At 58.3% G+C, this 18,435-nt stretch overlaps 1 protein-coding gene across 1 annotated transcript in view; it reads left to right on the top strand.

Annotated features, from left to right (window-relative positions):
* The first annotated feature begins 1,596 nt into the window (after nt 1–1,596).
* Nucleotides 1,597–18,435, top strand: part of MYOM3 (myomesin 3) — a 47,920-nt gene continuing 31,081 nt past the window's right edge. The window contains exons 1-10 of the mRNA XM_030326751.1: nt 1,597–1,892; nt 5,495–5,676; nt 6,236–6,316; nt 6,907–7,066; nt 7,815–7,972; nt 12,352–12,447; nt 14,071–14,159; nt 16,132–16,176; nt 16,642–16,782; nt 17,947–18,108. Of these exons, the coding sequence (XP_030182611.1) occupies nt 5,513–5,676; nt 6,236–6,316; nt 6,907–7,066; nt 7,815–7,972; nt 12,352–12,447; nt 14,071–14,159; nt 16,132–16,176; nt 16,642–16,782; nt 17,947–18,108 (1,096 nt within the window). The 5' untranslated portion in view covers nt 1,597–1,892; nt 5,495–5,512. The remainder of the gene's footprint in view (nt 1,893–5,494; nt 5,677–6,235; nt 6,317–6,906; nt 7,067–7,814; nt 7,973–12,351; nt 12,448–14,070; nt 14,160–16,131; nt 16,177–16,641; nt 16,783–17,946; nt 18,109–18,435) is intronic.

The raw sequence follows: 18,435 nt of genomic DNA, 5'->3' as shown, positions 1-18,435 counted from the left end.
CACTGGGGTGAATGGGAATCCCACACACGGAAGGAGGGTGAGCTCCCACATTCCGACTGCTGTGGAGTTATCAGTGGAGTTCCTGTTTCACAGGCCTCTGTGGGTGCCAGTCACCGTGCTGCTGGCTCCACCTTCCCTACCGGAACCTTCTCAGTCACACTGCAAGGCCAGCATAGTTGACGCCACTGTATAGGTAACAGAACCAGAATGGTTAACTGACTTCCCTAAGGTCCTACAGCCACCTGGTCCACAGGCTGCCTTGGGGGGAAGGGGGTTCCAGGAGCAGTTTAAATGCCTGTCTCCTGCTGGCCTAGAAGCCCACACCGCCCCTGCTCTACGTCCGATTCACCCTCACACCTCATGGAGAATGTATACATGTGGGTCTTGGGAAGGCCGTCTGAGGTTGACTGAGTACAAGATGGAAGAAAGCCACCAAATGTTCTCCCCGCAAAAGATGCTTTTAACACTGCAGCCAGGGAGGAAGGGGGGACACAGGCATACTTAGAAAGGCGTTTTCAATGTTTTTATTTTTGAAGGAGACAGAGACAGAGCATGAGCAGGGGAGGAGCAGAGAGAGAGGGAGACATAGAATTTTGAAGCAGGCTCCAGGCTCCGAGCTGTCAGCACAGAGCCCGACGCGGGGCTCGAACTCACAAGCTGTGAGATCATGACCTGAGCCGAAGTCGGCTGCTTAACCGACTGAGCCACCCAGGCGCCCCTAGAAAGGGGTTTTCAAATAGGGCAGGAGATTAACATGGTAGCTAAAAGCTCAGTTGCATTCTCTCTCTCTCTCTCTCTCTCTCTCCCCCCTTTCACATGAGTAGTCCCTGAGACGCTAGGAAAAGTGACAGATGTAGTGTTGCTGCCCTCCCCCCCACCCTGCCCTGAGGTCCTGGGAGGAGGCCGGGGTGGGAAACTGTGCTCTCTGGACCGGAGCCGGCACCCACTTCCTCAAACCTGCTTAACCCCTGAGACCTGGCTCGGGTGTACCTTCCCGATTCACCCCCTGCTCTAACTGCCTGTCTCCCCGCCTAGATTAAATTTCCCTCCCATTCCTTCACATCATGGGTGTTGTTCCCTTCTGCCTGGCGAAGGGTGGGTGTGAATGAACGTGGGGGAAAGAACCGAGGTACCGGAGGGGTGTGCCAAAGGCTGGAAAGACGGGTCCTGTCGTGGCCACTCTGGAAGCCTGAGAGACGTGGACGGTGCAGGAAGAGGTAGCTTCCCCCTCCTCTCCCTCCCGGGCCTTGCCCCATCCCCGCTGACCGTGGCTGGGCAGGGCCGGGCCAGTAGCTGCTGGCATGAGAGGCCACATGCCTCCATTCCGGCCAGTGATAACGTACAAGCTCGAAACACCCGCTTCAGGTCACATTCCTTCCATTGTCTTCATGACTGGTGTCCAGTCCCACCGTGTCCACTTTTCACAGGGGGATCAGATCGGAGAAGCTGGGGGTCTTCCCCCAGTCGGAGGCACCAGTCGGAGCCCCCAGCAGCCCCACCCCTTATCTGCTTTTCCCGTGACCAGGCCAGAGCTGTTACCTTCTTTCTACCGCACTTAGGGGGTGGGGGCTAGAACTGGGCAGAAGGGATCACGCAGAGGGCAGGAGCTGTGTGCGGAGGCTGGGGTGGGGGTGGGGACAGCTCCACCTGTTGCTGCCGCCTGAGCAGCGCTGGCCTGATGGGACGGCCCCTCCTCTCTGTGCCCCCCCCCCCCATAGTTCCCATCCATTGTCATCAACTGTCTCAGCACTGCTATATTTAAGGCCCATGCAGGCTCCAGGATCACATTCTTCTTCCAGTCCCCGCTGAGCCCAGGGCAAGAAGGAACCGAGGTCCCTCTCATCCTCTGGAATCTTCTCGCCAGAGACGCCTAAGTGGGCACAGCTGCTTCTGTGAGTTACCTCCAGGGATCAGAGGTGGGGAGGGACGCCTTCAGAAAGTAAGACCCTCAGCTTTCCATTAGCAAGTGAGGTGTGTGTGTGTGTGTGTGTGTGTGTGTGTGTTGGGAAAGGACCCTGGAGGATTTGGAAAGTACACACGTACTTAGGCAGCACTCCGAGTAAAACTGGGAGGGGATTCTGGAGACCCCTGCCCCCTCTCACTGTCCTGCGTGGCCCTCGGTCCTCTGGCCTGAGCCCTCTGTGATGTGAAGGCTGGAAAAGAGACCGTCGCGGGGGCCCGACAAGTGGAAGGGGCCGGGCGCGCTGGCGGGTCCCGCGAAGCCGGAGCAGCGCTGGCGGAGGCCTGCTTGGCCCACCGGGCGGGCAGGGAAAGGGAGTAAGCCCTCAAGGCCCGAATTTCAGGGCCAGGAGGGCACGCGTCCAGCCTGGGCTCACTGGCAGGAGCCCGAGGCCCAGACCGGGAAGGGGTGGCCCCAGCTACTCAGTGGCAGAGTCAGAATTCTGGACTCGGGAGCTGGTGGAGCACGGCCCACTCAGAGGACCCAGCTTTCTGCCATCAGGTTCCGTGAGTCCCTCAGCCTCTGTGTCCTTCTCTTTCCCTCCTGAGAAAGGGGCAGAGGCCGCATTGCCTGTCAGACGGCCTGGAGGGAAAGCAGACGGGGGGGCTCGGGAGAAAAGGGGAGGCCGCGCTGCGGGACCAAGAGCCCAGGCCTTGCGCCCCCGGGGGAGGGCGGGGTGGGGGTGGGGGTTCCCTGCGGGCCCACACCCCGCCGACCCCTCCCCGCCAGGCACTCGTGGCGCTGCCCTCCCACTGCTTCTTAATCCCAAGCCTCAGTCAGTGCTTTAAAAAGAACTGATGCCTCATCCACTAAAGCCGGGGGTCTGGTTGCGGGAGGCCCAGGAGGTCAAGGATGAGTGCCAGTCACACACACACACACACACACACACACACACACACACACACACACCCCTGCACGGTGCTAATCAGGAACAGAGCATCCGAGGAAGGGAGCCAGCAGCTGACGCCAGGGAACGTTCCTCAGCTGCTAGGGCCAGGGCCACAGTGTCCCAGAAAAGCTGGTGGTGGCAGGGGGGGGGGGGCGGGGGGGGAGGGTGTCCCGCCTCGGGTGGTACCCAGAGCTCTCCTCTGGGGCTGTGAGGAAGGAGGGGCAGAACGAGCAGGGCCAGCCATCCTCTGGATGCCAGCAGACCCTTTTCCTCAGGAGGGGCCAGATGGGAAGCTGAAGGGGTGACGGTCCCGTGACGTCCTGCTGAGGCCACCTGCAGGAGGCCAAGGAAGTTTCGGTGCGGCCCTTGGTCCTGACTGACATTCTGCAGTAATCCAGACACTGAAAGGGAACGAGCTTTTCAGAACTAGAGGAGTAAAGGTCCACTAAGATCGCCCCTCAGCAGCCTGAGCCCCCCTGACTCCCCATAACCGGCCCCCCAGGCCACGGAGCTCCGATGAGGCCGGCGGCCCATCTCCCAGGTTATGGACCTAGAGAAGTGGTCTCCCAGGCACCATGTTCCCACCCAGGTCAGAATCCGGCACACACACACATTCCTGCCGGGAGGCCCCCCGGGGAGGCTGGAGCCACGGGTGACTTCAGGCCTAAGCCCGGCAAGGACCCTCCCAGGTCAGTGGCCTGCCCGCCAGAATTCCCACCTGGAGGAGGTAGGGAAGGCACCAGGGATTCCGCCAAGCATCCTAGGGCTTCAGCATCAGAGGGGCCCTCAGAGACCCAGAGACCCGGTGGTAACACCGAGGCCCAGATCTGGGAGAGAACTTGGCGCGAGAATCCAAAGCTAGCTCGCTCATGGGCCTCCTGCTCTCCCTGCCTGCCTCTCCATACCCATGGATTCGCTCCCTGATCCCACAGGTTCCTCCACACCGATATGATCCAACCCTACCGGCCACCACCTGTGGCCCAGACCTGAGCCTCGAGAATGCAAAAGGGGGATCCCTCGGTTGTGATCCCCTTACAAGAAGAAAGGCCGTGCGGCCCGCTGGGTCCCCTGCCACAGCCAAGGCCTGGCCTTGAGTGGACACGTGACATAGAGGTCAAGAGAGCTCAGAGTTGGGTGCCAGTCATGGCCCCACCACCAGCTGGGTGACCTTGAGCAAGCACTTTCCCTCCTCATCTGTAAAATGGGGTAATAATGCAGGGCGCCTGGGTGGCTCAGTCGGTTGAGCATCAGACTTCGGCTCAGGTCATGATCTCGCGGTTGACGAATTCGAGCCCCACGTGCTGACAGCTCAGAACCTGGAGCCTGCTTCGGATTCTGTGTCTCCTTCTCTCTCTCTGCCCCACCCCTGCTCACGCTCTGTCTCTCACTGTCTCAAAAATAAATATAAATGTTAACAAAGTTATTTTAAAAAATGGGGTGACAATGGGACAGCACACAGTAAACACTCACTGTGTCACTTTTTTTTGCTTAATGTTTATTTATTCTGAGAGCGAGAGAGAGAGAGAGAGAGAGAGAGAGGGAGAGAGTGCGCACGGGCAAGCAGAGGAAGGGCAGAGAGAGAGGGAGAAAAAGAATCCCAAGCAGGCTCTGCACTGTCAGCGCAGAACTTGACCCGGGCTTGATCTCACGAACCAAGAGATCGTGACCTGAGCCGAGATCAAGAGTTGGAGGCTTAACCCACTGAGCCACCCAGGCGCCTCTCACTGTTATTACTTTTAATTCACTTATAATCTTGTTGAAGAGTCAAGATGTATAAATAGGAAGTCATTAAATAGGAGGAGGAGGCATCTTTGAATCAGAGCTAAACTGGAGTGGAGATAGAAAAGCCTAACAAGGATTAGAGTAGGGAAAATTCTAGGTGGCCTATAGTTTTTAGCAGGGATTCTTAGAAAACTAATGCTGATGTCTAACATTTACATGGGAATCACTACGCTCCAAGCACTCATCCAACCTTGACAACCACCCCGGGAGGCCAGTCGACCCATTTTCCAGATGAGAAAACCACGTCACACAGTCTCACCCAAGGGGACACACTTGGAAACTGGCACGAGAAGCGGGACTGCGCCCCAGAGTTTCCGCGCTCGACCAATGTGCCAATGGAAGCATTTTCCACTTGGGCTGTGAAGCCTGAGTGGGGCTAGGAAGGCCAGGAGGAAGAGGTTTCTCCAAGAGAGGCCAGGCCGCCAGTGCAGGCAAAGTGGGGCTGAGCGGGCACAGGTAGGAAGAGTGAGGACATCTGCCCATCTTGAGTCATAGCGCAGCCCTCAGACATCACGGTGTCCGATCGCTCATCACCTGAGAAACTGAGGCCCAGAGAAGGGAGGGCTCGGCGCAGGTCACGGGAGAGACTAAGGCTGGGCTGCAGCTAGAAGCCAGGGGCTGCTCGCGACGCGGGGCTGCACTCGCTCAGCTGCACGCGGGACGTTAGGCAGGCTCAGGGTGCGAAGCCTGCTGCTGTCCCGTTAGCCAGGTCCCTGCCCCGCCCCGGCCTCCACGCCCCGCTCTGCCCACTGGAGCATGAACGCCCACCCCACAAACCACCCCCCACAGGGATGCTGGGACGACCACATGGGGAAGGGACGGGCAGATGCCTGGTGGTGTGACCGCGCACCTTGGCTCCACAGGTTGTTGCTCTCGCAGCCATGACTCTGCCCCACAGCCCCGGAAATGTGGGGGAGCCCCGGCCCCCCCAGGCCGTGGAGGTCGTCCACCGGCTGGAGCACCGTCAGGAGGAGGCGCACAAGGAGGAGCGGCAGCACCACCTACACATGGGTTCCTCAGTGCGGAGGAGAACCTTCCGCACCAGGTGGGATCATCAGGGACCCCACCCCAGCCATTGCCCTACCCGCTAGGGGTCCCCAGTCTGAGGGGGGGGCCACAGCCCTGCTTTATGCAGATCCCAGTCTGAGGGGGGAGGTACAGCCCCTGCTTTATGGAGATCCCAGTCTGAGGGGAGAGGCACAGCCCTGCTTTATGGAGATGCCAGTCTGAGGGGGGAGGCACAGCCCTGCTTTATGGAGATGCCAGTCTGAGGGGGGAGGCACAGCCCTGCTTTATGGAGATGCCAGTCTGAGGGGGGAGGCACAGCCCTGCTTTATGGAGATGCCAGTCTGAGGGGGGAGGCACAGCCCTGCTTTATGGAGATGCCAGTCTGAGGGGGGAGGTACAGCCCTGCCTTTTGGAGGTCCCAGTCTGAGGGGGGAGGCACAGCCCTGCTTTGTAGAGATCAGCCAGTGGGGAGGCACAGCCATGCCTGCTAGTGTACTGAGACAGGGGTAGGTAGATGCAGCTCTAATCTCAGGGATGCCCCAGCCAGATCCCCAGGCAATCCTGCAGGCGCCATTAACTCCCCTTTCCCACGACAGCGAGGAAGAGTTTCAGTTCACCGCCGCAGACTACGCCCTGGCAGCAGCCCTGGCTCTGACAGCCTCCTCAGAGACATCTTGGTAAGTCAGGTGACCTTTGCGGCGAACACTGGGCTGAGAATGGGCCATCCTGGCCAGTCCCCTGCCTCCACTACACTGCCACACTGGACTTAAAGAATCTGCCCAAAGTTCCACGTCTAGCGCAAGAGCTCAGACCACACTCCGGATGGGTCCACAGGCAGTAGTGAGGGACCATCCCCAGTGGAGAGGGTGGGGGTCCCCACTTCACCACGAGGCTTCACCTGAGAGCAGCGGGAGGCTGTCCTGGGCCAGAAGGCCTGGGTCCTGGTACTGGCCGAGTCACCAAGTCTCAGGTCCCTGCTCTGTAAAATAGGGGGACTATTCCTGCCCACTTGGTCGTCGTGAAGACAAAAGGAACAAAAATTTGTGAAAGAGCCTTGTAAACGGTATCCGTAGTACTTATTATGCACCTACTGTAAGCAGGGCCCATTTCAGGTATTTTGCGGGCAAGAGAGGATTAAAAGCTGCTCTTGTCCTCAAGAAGCTTAAAGAGCAGCTGGTGATGCCGGGTGTGGGGAGGATGGGTGGCCCTGGCTGGGGTGCCCCCACGAACCCCGGGCCCTCGGCCCCTGATGGCCTCTGCCACACAGGGAGGCCCAGCTGAGGCGCCAGATCTCTGCGGTGGAGCTGGAGGAGCGAGGGCAGAAGCGGGTGGGCTTCGGCAATGACTGGGAGAGGACGGAGATCGCCTTCCTTCGGACCCAGTGGCTGCTGCGCCAGAGACGCGACCGAAAGGCACTGAGGCGACGGGTGAGGAGTCCTGGGACCTGCACCCCATCACGGGCCGCCCACCTCATCTACCCCCTTCTCCAGAGGCAGCTGAACATTCAGGAAAGAGTCCAGGCCCTGGTCTTGGACCCAGTTTGAATCCCGGCGTCCCAGCCCTCCAGCTGTGTGACCCTGGGCAAGCAACTTCCCCTCACTGAGCCTCGGTTTTCTCATCCGTGAAACGGATGTTATGTGGTGTATCAACTCTCGGGGTGGGGGTGGCCATTGAACAAGACTAAGCTTGTCCAGTGACCTTGCCAGTGCCGAGAACACAGAGGAGCCTCAGGACACACTATTCCTGACAAACATCAGGGAGCTGAAGCCACTCTCCGTGCCCCCTCCCCAGGGCAAGAGAGCCACAGCTAATACATACATGGGCTTTCTCCGTGCCCATGTTTTTTCACGTATTAGCTCATTTCATCCTCACTACAACCCCACAGAAAGGTGGGGGGGATATTGTTATCATCCCCATTTTACAGATGAGTAAACTGAGGACTTGCCTATGGTCTCACAGGTAGGAAGTGGCAGAATCTGGCCTTGACCCCAGGCCAGCTGTTCCAAGGCCCCTGCCCTCTGTGCCACCTTGCCTCTCAGCTGCCTGTGCCTGAGGGGCTCCAGTCCATGCGGGTGTGACTCCAGAGCCTGAGTGTCAGGGGGAAAGGTGACAGCAAAGATGGGGGAGATGTGATCCCCTGGCTCATGGGAGTCACAGATCCCTTCCCGCCTCCAGACGGAGGAGAAGGTCCGGGAGGCCAAGGAGCTGAGAGAGCTGTGTTCCGGCCGGGGGCCCTGGTTCTGGATCCCTCTGCGCTCCCATGCCGTCTGGGAGCACACCACAGTTCTGCTGACCTGCACTGTCCAGGCCTCGCCTCCACCCCAGGTCACCTGGTAAGCCACCGGGGCAGGAGAGAAGGGGTCCTCACCCTGCCCCCATGCTCCGAGCCTCCAGGGCTAAACGAGCGAGCGTGAGTTCTTTACAGCCCAGCACCTCTCTCCCAGGAGCGAACTTCCTCCCCCAGAACTTCTTGCTGCCTGAGAAGAACCCAGCCCCACAGACCCTGAGCTCTGCCCACCCCCCAGAGAGCAGCAGCTGCTGGGAGGCTCGGGCCGAGTTATTCTTAGCCTCCTCCCAGCCAGCCTGGGGCAGGAAGACTGGGCCACCGGGGAGCCAGCACTTGTAAAAATATGATTCTGGTGGCATGAGAAGGCAGCTGCTCTGAGCTGGGCGTCTCGGGGGTAGGAGGATGACGGCAGGAGGCAGGGCAGGGGGCAGAGGAGCAGGAGGGGAGGCGGGGAGGGCAGCCCCCCCCCACCCCAGGAGCTCAGACCTGGAGTGAGAGCCCTGTGTCCAGACCCAGCTCTCTCTACTAACTCAGTGGGTGGTCTCGGTCACACCACAACCTCTCTGGTCCTGCTTCAGTTTCCTGTTCTGTAAAATGGGTTGAAGGCCTCCTGCCCAGCCTGCATGTGGTGAGGATCTAATGCCACAGCTACGTGGAAGCCCTCAGAACTTCAAAGGTGCTGGGAAAGCAGAAGATGCCCTTCCTGGGACTGTAACCATAGCAGAGCTGCAGTCTAGGCCTTGCTGGCAGAGGGAGGGGCGGGGAGGTGGGAGGTGTCCTCGGACTGGGCGTGGTGGAGGTGGAGGTGGGCGTGGTGGAGGCGGAGGTGGGCGTGGCAGCTTGGGGGCCCTCAGTCCTAACCGGAGGGATCATTCACGCAGCTGAGCCACTGTTTACTGAGCTCCCCCTGGGTCTTTCGGCAGGGAGTCAGACATTCTGGGGGAGAAGGAAAGGATTTCAACAAATAGTTACCAGGAGCATAATCTGCCCCAGGCCCGAACCACACACAGTCTTCCCTCAAAGAACTTTCAGCCCAGAAGAGAAATGTCAACTCAGAGAGAAGTGCATTCATGGGTGTAATTTGAAATAAGAGTAAAGATAAAGGTGATGAAGTGGCTGCCTCCCCCCATCCCCCCTCCTCCTGAGGATCCGGGAAGTCTTCTCAGAGGAGGCAACACATAAGCCAGATCTTGAGGGTGAATACACCGTGGTCTAGTAGGAGAGAGGGGATAAGCACACAAATGACAGGGATCACAAAGGAAACAGCAACATCTTATACTTGAACCCATTTTTACTGACCCAGCACTTTCTTCTCGTTTGAGCCCTGTGGCCACCCATGGCTCAGAGAGGTAATGTGACTTGTCTACTCCTAAGGTCACACAGCCAGTTTAAGTCAGAATTCAAACTCAGATCTCCTCCCAGACTCCTCCCAGCCGGCTTAGAGAGTAGGAAAGTCATCCTTGCAATTGTTATTTTCCGTTGAAGCACAAATAATTCCTCGGAAGTCAGAGAAATGGAAAGCCCTTGGGCCAGGACCAATCAAGAAAGGCGTTAAGGGAGTTGGCATCGGGGCTGGTCATGGCCAGATGACATTCATACAAAAAAGTGTGCCAGGGGCTAGAATTCGTGTTGAGTGCTGGATTTCTGTGGGGACCGAGGCAGTCCCTGCCTGTAAGTGGCTGGTCAGGTAGGAGGACGGCTCCCGCCAGCTGGCCTGGGCTAAGGGGAGGGGGGGGGGGTTCAGTACCTCAGCTGTCCTGCCTGGCAGCCAAGCCCTGCCCTGCCCTGGCACTTAGGCCCATATCTAAGGCATTCCGTGGGAGCTTCTCAGGAAAGGGACTCATTTCCACCCCTACCAGCAATGTTGCCACAACAGGGAGCTGAGCGTGGTAAGTGCTGGAAGCAAGGCCAGGCCCACCTCCAGCAGGAGGGACTCGGGTGGCCCCTGGTGCTCCTGGTTTGGGGGGTCTGGTTTTTCATCATCGATCACTTTGGGCAGGGCCACTCACTGTCCTGGGACTGGCCTCCGGGGCTCTGTCCGGGCCCCGGCAGACACCCAGCCCCCAGCTCGAGAGGAAGATCCTGGCACACCGGGTTGGTCAGGCAAGTACATTCATTCAGCAATCATTGAGCACTTCCTGAATGCAGGGGCACCAGCAGGACAAGTTAGGCAAAGCCCAGTCTAGCCATGTTAACTCTGCAGACACGGGCCCTGGCCATGATTCTATCTGATACCAGACTCCGTCTCCCAGGCCAAGCAAGCAGCCTTAAAAAGTAAAATCCAATACCAAAATATGCGAAGAAAGAACATTTAGAGAAAGAATAAAAATCTCGCTCTTTTATGAGGGCCTCTCTGAGCCAGGCTCCGGGCTGGGCGCCTGGCCTCTGTTGTCTCACTTAATGCTGTTTTATGACTGGCTGCCATTTACAGTGAGATCTGCACAGCCCATGCCTTCGAGGGCCTGTCGTTCAGGCAGGAGCCCAGAGCCCAGAGAGGGCAAGATGAGCGCTGAGGTCTCTGGCTGTCCAGGCCTTGCCCAGAGCTGCAGCTGCTGCTTTTTTTTTTTTTTCTGGGAAAGATGGAAGCTGGCCGGGCCGAGGTGTCTGGAAAGTTCCTGATAGGTGGGGGTGGGCGAACCTGACTTTGGCCCCCAGGCTTAGGAGAGGTGGAAAAAGATTGGGTACCGAGATTAGGCACTGGCTCTCCCCAAAGGAAACTTAGTTGGGCTCCTTTCAGAAGAGGGTGCAGCCCAGGGGCTGTGTGATGGGGTGTGGGTGTGGCACTGTTTGGTTGCCATGGGCACAAACAGGGTGCGGGGGTAGCCAGGTCCCAGGAAGGCGTCGGACTGTGGCCGGGGCGCCCTCTCTCGGCTTCAGCCTGCTCTTGAAGCTCAACCACCACGGGGGCTGACTGTCCATGCAGCAGCCTCTTGACCCAGAGACCCAGAGAGGGAGACTGACTTGCCCAAGGTCACACAGCCAGCTGTGTCAAGAACCCAGGCCTCCCAGCCTTCGCAGACTTTCACGTGCCAGCCCTGACCCCTTAGGCCTCCAAACCCCTGCAACGGGCTGTGGACAGAGGCGAGGCCACCTCACAGTCCAGTGCCCACAGCAGGGAGAACAAGACACCAGAGTCCACAGAAAACATAGGGCCGTGTCCAGGGTGCAGTGGGCTGGGGCAATCCGCTGGGCCACCCTTGGCAGTCACGTGGGGAGTTGAAAGACTACTTCTGGCCTGGGCCCCACCCCAGAAATTCTGACTCCAGAGTGATCTGAGATGCAGCCTGGGCATGGAGATTTTTTTTTAACGGCTGACATAAGATAAGAAGTTTATTTTTCTTTCACCTGCGATCCTGATGTAGACAGGGTGGGGCGGCCATGGCGACTTTGCTCACAGATCCCTCAGGGACTCCGGCAGCCCCAGTCTTTCCCGGTGCGAGATGCCGGCCACCTGGGCCACGTTCTTGGCGTAGGACGGAGGGGAAAATGACAGAAAAGGGGACAAAGCGTCATCGATAGCAGCCTTGTGACACTTGTACTTCCTTTACAGGACTTAGTCACATGGCCACACCTAGTAGAAAGAGAGGGTAGGAAATATGTCACACACTGGGTGGCCCAGTGATGAATCCTGTTCCTTTAGAAAAAGGGGGAACGGCTATTGGAGACCAATGAGCAGTTCCTGATACGAATTCCCAAAGCCTTGTGTTCAGAAACTGGGCATGGAGATTTTCAAAGCTCTCTCCGGTGATTATAATGACCGCCAAGTACAGAATTGCCATCCTGAGGGGCGCCTGGGTGGCGCAGTCGGTTAAGCGTCCGACTTCAGCCAGGTCACGATCTCGCGGTCCGTGAGTTCGAGCCCCGCGTCGGGCTCTGGGCTGATGGCTCAGAGCCTGGAGCCTGTTTCCGATTCTGTGTCTCCCTCTCTCTCTGCCCCTCCCCCGTTCATGCTCTGTCTCTCTCTGTCCCAAAAATAAATAAACGTTGAAAAAAAAAAAAATTTAAAAAAAAAGAATCGCCATCCTGAGAGGTTGATGAGGGAGGCAGAAATGGGGGCACATTCCTTGGCAACGCCCTCAGAGAGGAGGAAAAAGCTGGGCCCAGGTCCCCGGGGGTACCTCTGGTAGGGGAAGGGGCAGCTACCCCTAATTACAGGTTCCCTCTTCTCTGCTTCCCAGGAGTATCTACAGTACCCAGGGCCCAGGAGAAAAGCTTTACATATCTTCTCCCGTTTGAGGGTCAGTGCTCTCATTACTCCCATTTCACAGATGAGGACAACTGAGGTTCCGTGCAGTGAAAGTGCTGCCTCGGGTCACATAAGCAAGTAAAGAGCACAAAGCTGAGGTTAGAATCCAGGTCTGAGAGGCTCCAGATCCTTCCCGCTCAGAGCCACCCAGCCTGCCACAGACCACCGTGTCTCCACAGGTACAAAAACGACATGCGAATCGATCCCCGCCTCTTCCCCGCCGGAAAGTACCGAATCACCAACAACTATGGGCTGCTGACCCTGGAGATCAGGAGGTGAGAGTGTGAGCTCTAGAGAGACCCATGACCCCCAGACCCCACCAGCACCGAAGCCAGAGCAGGATTTCTGAGTCGGCCTCACCTTCGGAAGAACCTGGGGTGCTTATGAGAACACTGATTCGCGGGAGGGACCCTCCTCTTGCCTCCCAGGAGGCAGATTAAGGACGTCTTAATCTGGAGTGGGGCCTGGGGATTGGTATTTGGCAGACAGTCCCGCGTGATTCTGATGCCTGTAATACACGAGAAGTAACGTGGAGTCAGGGGCCAGCCGCAAGGGCTGAGTGATGAGCTAGGAATGCTGGGGGCGCTCCTCGCTGGAGGAGGGAACTCACACGTCCCCGCACGCACGCACGTGCACGCGCACGCACGAGTACAAGAGGAAGCAGTTAGGTGGGCCGATCAGGAGCTGGTGAGCCGTAAGCATGGTTTTAAAGGGAGACGCAGCGTGCATGGAGGGAGGCCGTAGGGGGATTTGAGCACGGTCCTCCCCAGAGCAGGCGCTACAGTGCTCACACGAGCTGCCCCGTGGTGGCCTCCGGTGCTGAGCCCTGCGCTAGGTTTGTGCGCATACGATTGATCATGCCCACCGCTGTTCTTGCAGGGAGGCATTGTTATGTCCATGTTACGGGACAGGAAACCCAGGCTCCAAGGGTCAGGGGTCTTGCACGGCTCGTGCAGGGCAGGGCCCGGGTTGGAGGCCGTTCTCTCCACCTGGGTTCTTTCCAGTACGCCAGTCCCTCCATCTCAGCCAACTTGGACTTCAGAGACACGACTGTGGACAGGACATCGATCCTACCCTGCAGAAGCAAAGTGGGGATGCGTGGACGTACATGTCTGACCACTCAGTGCCACAAAGGGACGTGCCCCGGGGGCTGTACGGTCAGGGAAGGCATGCAGGGCTGGGGTTGCCTGGAGGGGCAGGTGGGACTGGTTCCAGAAGCAAGAGGGATTCCTGCCCCGTGCAGCCAGGGTAAGAGCGGGGACACCCAGGAGCCCTCGGCTTGCTTATGGGACCAGATGTGCCACGTTCTACCGGTGACTCTGTCACCACGTGGCTCTGGAATGGAGCCAGCCCAAGCGCCGCTGGGAACCAGACAGGGTTGGCCTGACTGGTGATGAGACCCAGGCCTGAGATTGAGAACACCTGGGCATCTGGCCCAGTTGTGGCACCGACTGGCAGTATGCCCTGGGCAAGTCCGTGCCCCGCTACTGCTCCAGGATTCTGATTTGGAGGTGTTGACAGGGCAGGAGACTATGCCTTGTAAGAGAGCTTGTCACCTTGAAGCTGGGTTGAATTCTGGGTGCTGTGTGACTCTGGGCAAGTCACTTAACCTCTCTGATCTCACACAGTCAGTAATAACAATCATATTTTCACCTGAGGTGGACTAGGCTGGTGTTATGTCCCTAGTTTTTCAGAGAAGGACGCTGAGACATGCCAAAGGGCAGTGGCTAGCCCAAAGGCACATAGCTTTTCAGAGGTGGGGCCTGAACTAAAGCCTAAAGTCTCCCCCTGCGAGGGCTTCGTGTTAATCCCCGCCTTTCCTACCCATACATGGGGACTTGAGTTTCCGGTGGAGCCCAGCAATCTTGGGGCGGGGGGGTGTCTTCTCTCCTTTTCAGGTGCACCATTGAGGACGCAGCCACCTACACAGTGAAGGTGAAGAATGCATACGGCCAGGCCTCCTCCTTTGCCAAGGTCCTCGTCCGAAGTAAGTATTCCCATTCCAACCGGCCAGGCTGGCGCACAGCAAACCCGGGATGAGCAGACGAGGACATGTGTCTGTGGTCAGATTCAGGAAGGGCCCTTGACACGGGGGTCACCTGGGATCAGGTGACCTGGGCAGCCACAGAGACTCGCTTCCCTGGGGCCTTCGGAGCAAGTGAGAGTCGCCTCCCTCAGACTGCACAGTGTCCAAAGAGCGTGCTCATCTTGTTAGGTGGGACTCGGGTCCGGATCTAACTCAGGACCCCTGGAAGAGTGGCCTGGCCCTGCCAGCTCTCCTGAGGGGTCCTCAGGGGGAAAGGCTGAGCCCTACCAACTCCCCTCTTGACCTCACTGCCCCATCTGGGTGCTGGTGCATATTTCCCAGTTGTGCAGTTCCCAATTGGTGTGATTCCCAATCCTGGAGGTTCCCCCGGGGGCGTCTGAGATGACAGCGCAAAGCAGGGGAGACACTCAGGAGTCAGCCAGACCCGCGTCCATGTGCTGGCTCTGCCACTGACTGGCTGAGTGAGCCTGGGCCACCTCACTCCACTTCTCTGAGCCGCCGGGCCTGTAAGGGGGACGCCTTCTACCTGGCTCTGGTGCTTAGGCTGATTAAATGCGACGGTATAGGTAAAGCGTGGCGTGTAGGAGGCTTTGGGAAGGGATAACTCTGTGTCCCCCACCCCATGACCAGGGCAGCATGTACCCAGGAAGCCACAGCTCTGGGCCCAGGAGAATGCTGCCTTGCCTTCAGGGCCCTGAGAGAGAGGCTGCATGTGTGAGCATGTGCGTGCACACACACACACACACACTCCCTGGTCAGTAGACAGGCTGGAGTCCAGTCCCCCTCCCTGCCTCTCACCAGACCTTGTTAAACTGTCCTTCACAGCCCTCTCCACCCCTCTGCCCTGTTCCCCAAATAGATCTTGGGTGGCAATTTTCCCCTCTGCCAGTCTGGCTGGCTGCGGAATCTGAGCTGTCCTTATAGGCTGTGCCTAGAGTCAAGCCAAGGTCAGGCATCAGGGCCCTGCCTCCCTCTGTCCACCCATCCTTCCCATCGCTTCTTCCAGACCCCCAACCCTCCCTCCCTCAAGGCCAGCAACCCTAGGATCCACTCAGCTTCTTGGCCCCCAGACTACAGCCAGACACCTACTAGGAGCACCTGTTCACGGTCATTCCCACCCCCTTCCCGGCTGTCGTCTCCATAGCGACTGATAGAAGACCCTGGGTTGGGGGGTAGGAGCTCTGGGTTCTAATCCTGAGTCTGTCGCTGACTTTGTGTGACTTTGGGCAGCCTCCTGACCCTCTCCAGGACTCACTCAGGAAGGGCCTTACCAGGGACCAGTCGCCTCATGGCGTCAGGCTTCCGGGGTACTTGCGGGGTGATTACACCTCAGTTTCCTCATCTGTATGAGGGGATGATAACGGCATCAACAGACAGGGTGTCGTGAGGATGTAATGAGTTAATATGTGGCACGTGAGACACCCCACGTGAACAAGAGCTGTTACTCTCCTTTGGTGGTCTGTGTCACATCACCTTGGACTTCACCCTTGAGCCCCCACATGGCTCTCTGAGCACTGTCCTTCCCCTGCGGACTGTCCCCAACTGCACCAGAAATCCCAGTCCCACCAGACTTGGCTTCGATGAATACTGTGTGATCCTGGCAGTGGGTTTGGGCAGAGGATGAAAAAGCCACCATTTATTGGGCACCAGCTATGTGTCAGGCTCTGGCTGAGGGCTTGGTTCATGTGAACTCACTTATTCAGAACCCCAGGACCACCAGCTAGGAACCACTGTCTGCCTTTTACCAAGAAAGGAATAGAGGCCCATATAGAGGCCCAGGGGTGAAGGAACTTCCAGCAGCCAAAGATGGACCCACCAGGAGGACTCAAACCCACACCCAAACCCACACCTCTAATCTAGTAGGAATGTGAGGTCTGAACCTTCTCAAACTCCATTTGCCTTGGACTTTCAGCCTACGTGGGGAAGGATGCTGGCTTCGATTCGGAGATCTTTAAAAGTAAGGAGGCTCAGGGCGGGACGGCCTTCGGGGAGGGGAGGGGGGTCTGGGCTCCTCGTCAGACCTTCCAAAGCCCCCTTTAGACAATTAGCCACCCATTGCCCACAAAGGCATGTCATTGCATATGAGCTGTTCATACTTGCACACTGACTTGGTAGGGGGGGAGGGGGGGCGTTGTCCCCAGGTGCTGCCCCCAGCTGCCGAGCTGTCCAGCGGCCAAAGCTGAGTGAGAAAGGCAAAGCCAAACAGACAAATGGACATGACTCTGGCCAGTTACTATTTTACTTCATCTGATCCCACCTAGAGAAATCTCTGCCCCACCTCCACCACCCTCCAGGACCGGGCCTCTCTTTCCTCGTTAAGACCACCTCGGAGACTGTGAATCCTGACCCAGAGGAGTGGGATGTCCCGGGCTAGGCGGGTGGCCTCAGAAGGCTGCTGACCTCACTTCTGTTCCCACCCCAGGACTGATGTTTGGCCCCAGCGTGGAATTCACATCGGTGCTGAAGCCGGTCTTTGCCCGAGAGAAGGAACCCTTCTCCCTGTCCTGCTTATTTTCGGATGATGTGTTAGATGCTGAGCAGAACATCCAGTGGTACCGAGATGGTGAGGACGCCGTCCTGGTCTCCAGCCTTCAGAGGCAGCGGTGGAAGCCAGAGAGGGGCTAGAGCCGTGGCTCCACCCCAACGCTGGTCCCTGGGTCAGGGGACAGAGGAATTGAGCTACGCCCCTGCCCAAGTACACGCTGAGTAATGAGTGCTGAAGAGGGAGAAGAAAGCAGGAGCAGAGGGCAGGTGGATTCAGATCCGGTCACCCTACAGAGGGTCAGCAAGCACCTGTGGGTGCCAGGCCCCGTGCTGGGTGCCAGGGCAGGAATGGGCAGATGTGCCTGAATTCAAGGGACTCTTCATGTAGGAGGAGGGAGGAAGCTGAAACACAGTCATAGCCACTCCCGTTGACAGCCAGGGAGGAGAAGGATGGCAGGACCTCCTTCCCCACCTGTGACCAGGCCTGCAGCCACAGGTCAAGGAGAACAGCCCCCAGCAAGCCCCCCTAGGGAGACTGCACCTGCTGATGGCAGGGGGTCGGAAGGGTGGGGAAGCCACAGGAAGCCCTGAGAAACAGTTGCGATAAGGCTGAGATGTCTTCCCAAACCTGTATATCTTCTAGAACGGAGGTCCTGACAGGAGGGAGGCATGGAGAGCAGGATGGCCCTACAGTGTGGCCTCGGGGCCAGACGCCCTCCCTGAGCCCCAGAGTGCCTTCGCTGAAGCCCCATCCCTCTCACTACGGTCACACAACTGAGTCCCCGCTCCCTTCACTGACCCTACTCCCCTCAGCGAGTCCTCTGCCCTCCTCACGGACACCCCGGCTCCCTCAATGAGCCTCCAGCTCCCACCCACTGAGCCCCCAACACACACAATGAGCCCCCAGCTGCCCCGCAGAGACACCGGCCTCACAAAGGGCCCCGTCTCTCCTGTTCCTGTTTCCTCACAGCACCTCCAACGCCTCACTGAGCCGCCGACCGCTTCCCTAAACTCCCATTCCCACTGGCCCCTTCCCTGGACCCTGCCCTGCTCCCAAGACAGAGGAGAGTTCAGGGCTAGCTTGGCAGAGCCCTGGAGGCCACCACCCCCTCCCCAAGTCCCCAGCCAAGCCACAGGCTACAGCCACTCCAGCCACGTCACCCATGCCTCTGCCTAAACCCCCAGACCACCTAACGGTTCCCAGATGAGGCCAGAGCTCACACTGGACCCCTCCCCTCCTCAGGGAGACTACTGAGACCCTCGGGTCGCCGACAGATCCTCTACGCAGACCGCCAGGCATTCCTGAAGGTGTCCTGTGCCTACAAGGAGGATGAGGGGCTCTATACCGTCCAGGTGCCTTCGCCCTTCGGGCCCCAGGATCAGAGCGCCTATGTGTTTGTGAGAGGTGAGAGGGGCTTGGCGGGTAGGAAGCGTAGCTGGAGCCCAGAGACCAAATTGGCTGTGGGACCTTAGGTGAGTTTTGCACCCTCTTGGGGTCTCAGTTTCCCTGTTGTAAGTAGGGGTGTTGAGTGGGAGTCTCTAAGAATCCCTGTTACATCCTGTGACCCTAGGACACAGCTGAGTCTCAGACTCAGTGGGAGCTGTGGAGGGAGGGCTGAGCATGGGCTAGAATGACTCTAGCGCCTGGTGAGTTCTGCCTCTTGGTCTTCGATCTGGTTTCAGATCCTGGCTTTGCCGCTTCACTAGCTGGGTAGCCTTGGGCAAATCACTT

Source organism: Lynx canadensis, chromosome C1, assembly GCF_007474595.2.
Source record: "Lynx canadensis isolate LIC74 chromosome C1, mLynCan4.pri.v2, whole genome shotgun sequence".
In the NCBI taxonomy this organism is placed as follows: domain Eukaryota; kingdom Metazoa; phylum Chordata; class Mammalia; order Carnivora; family Felidae; genus Lynx; species Lynx canadensis.
This window is presented reverse-complemented; position numbering and strand designations above follow the sequence as displayed.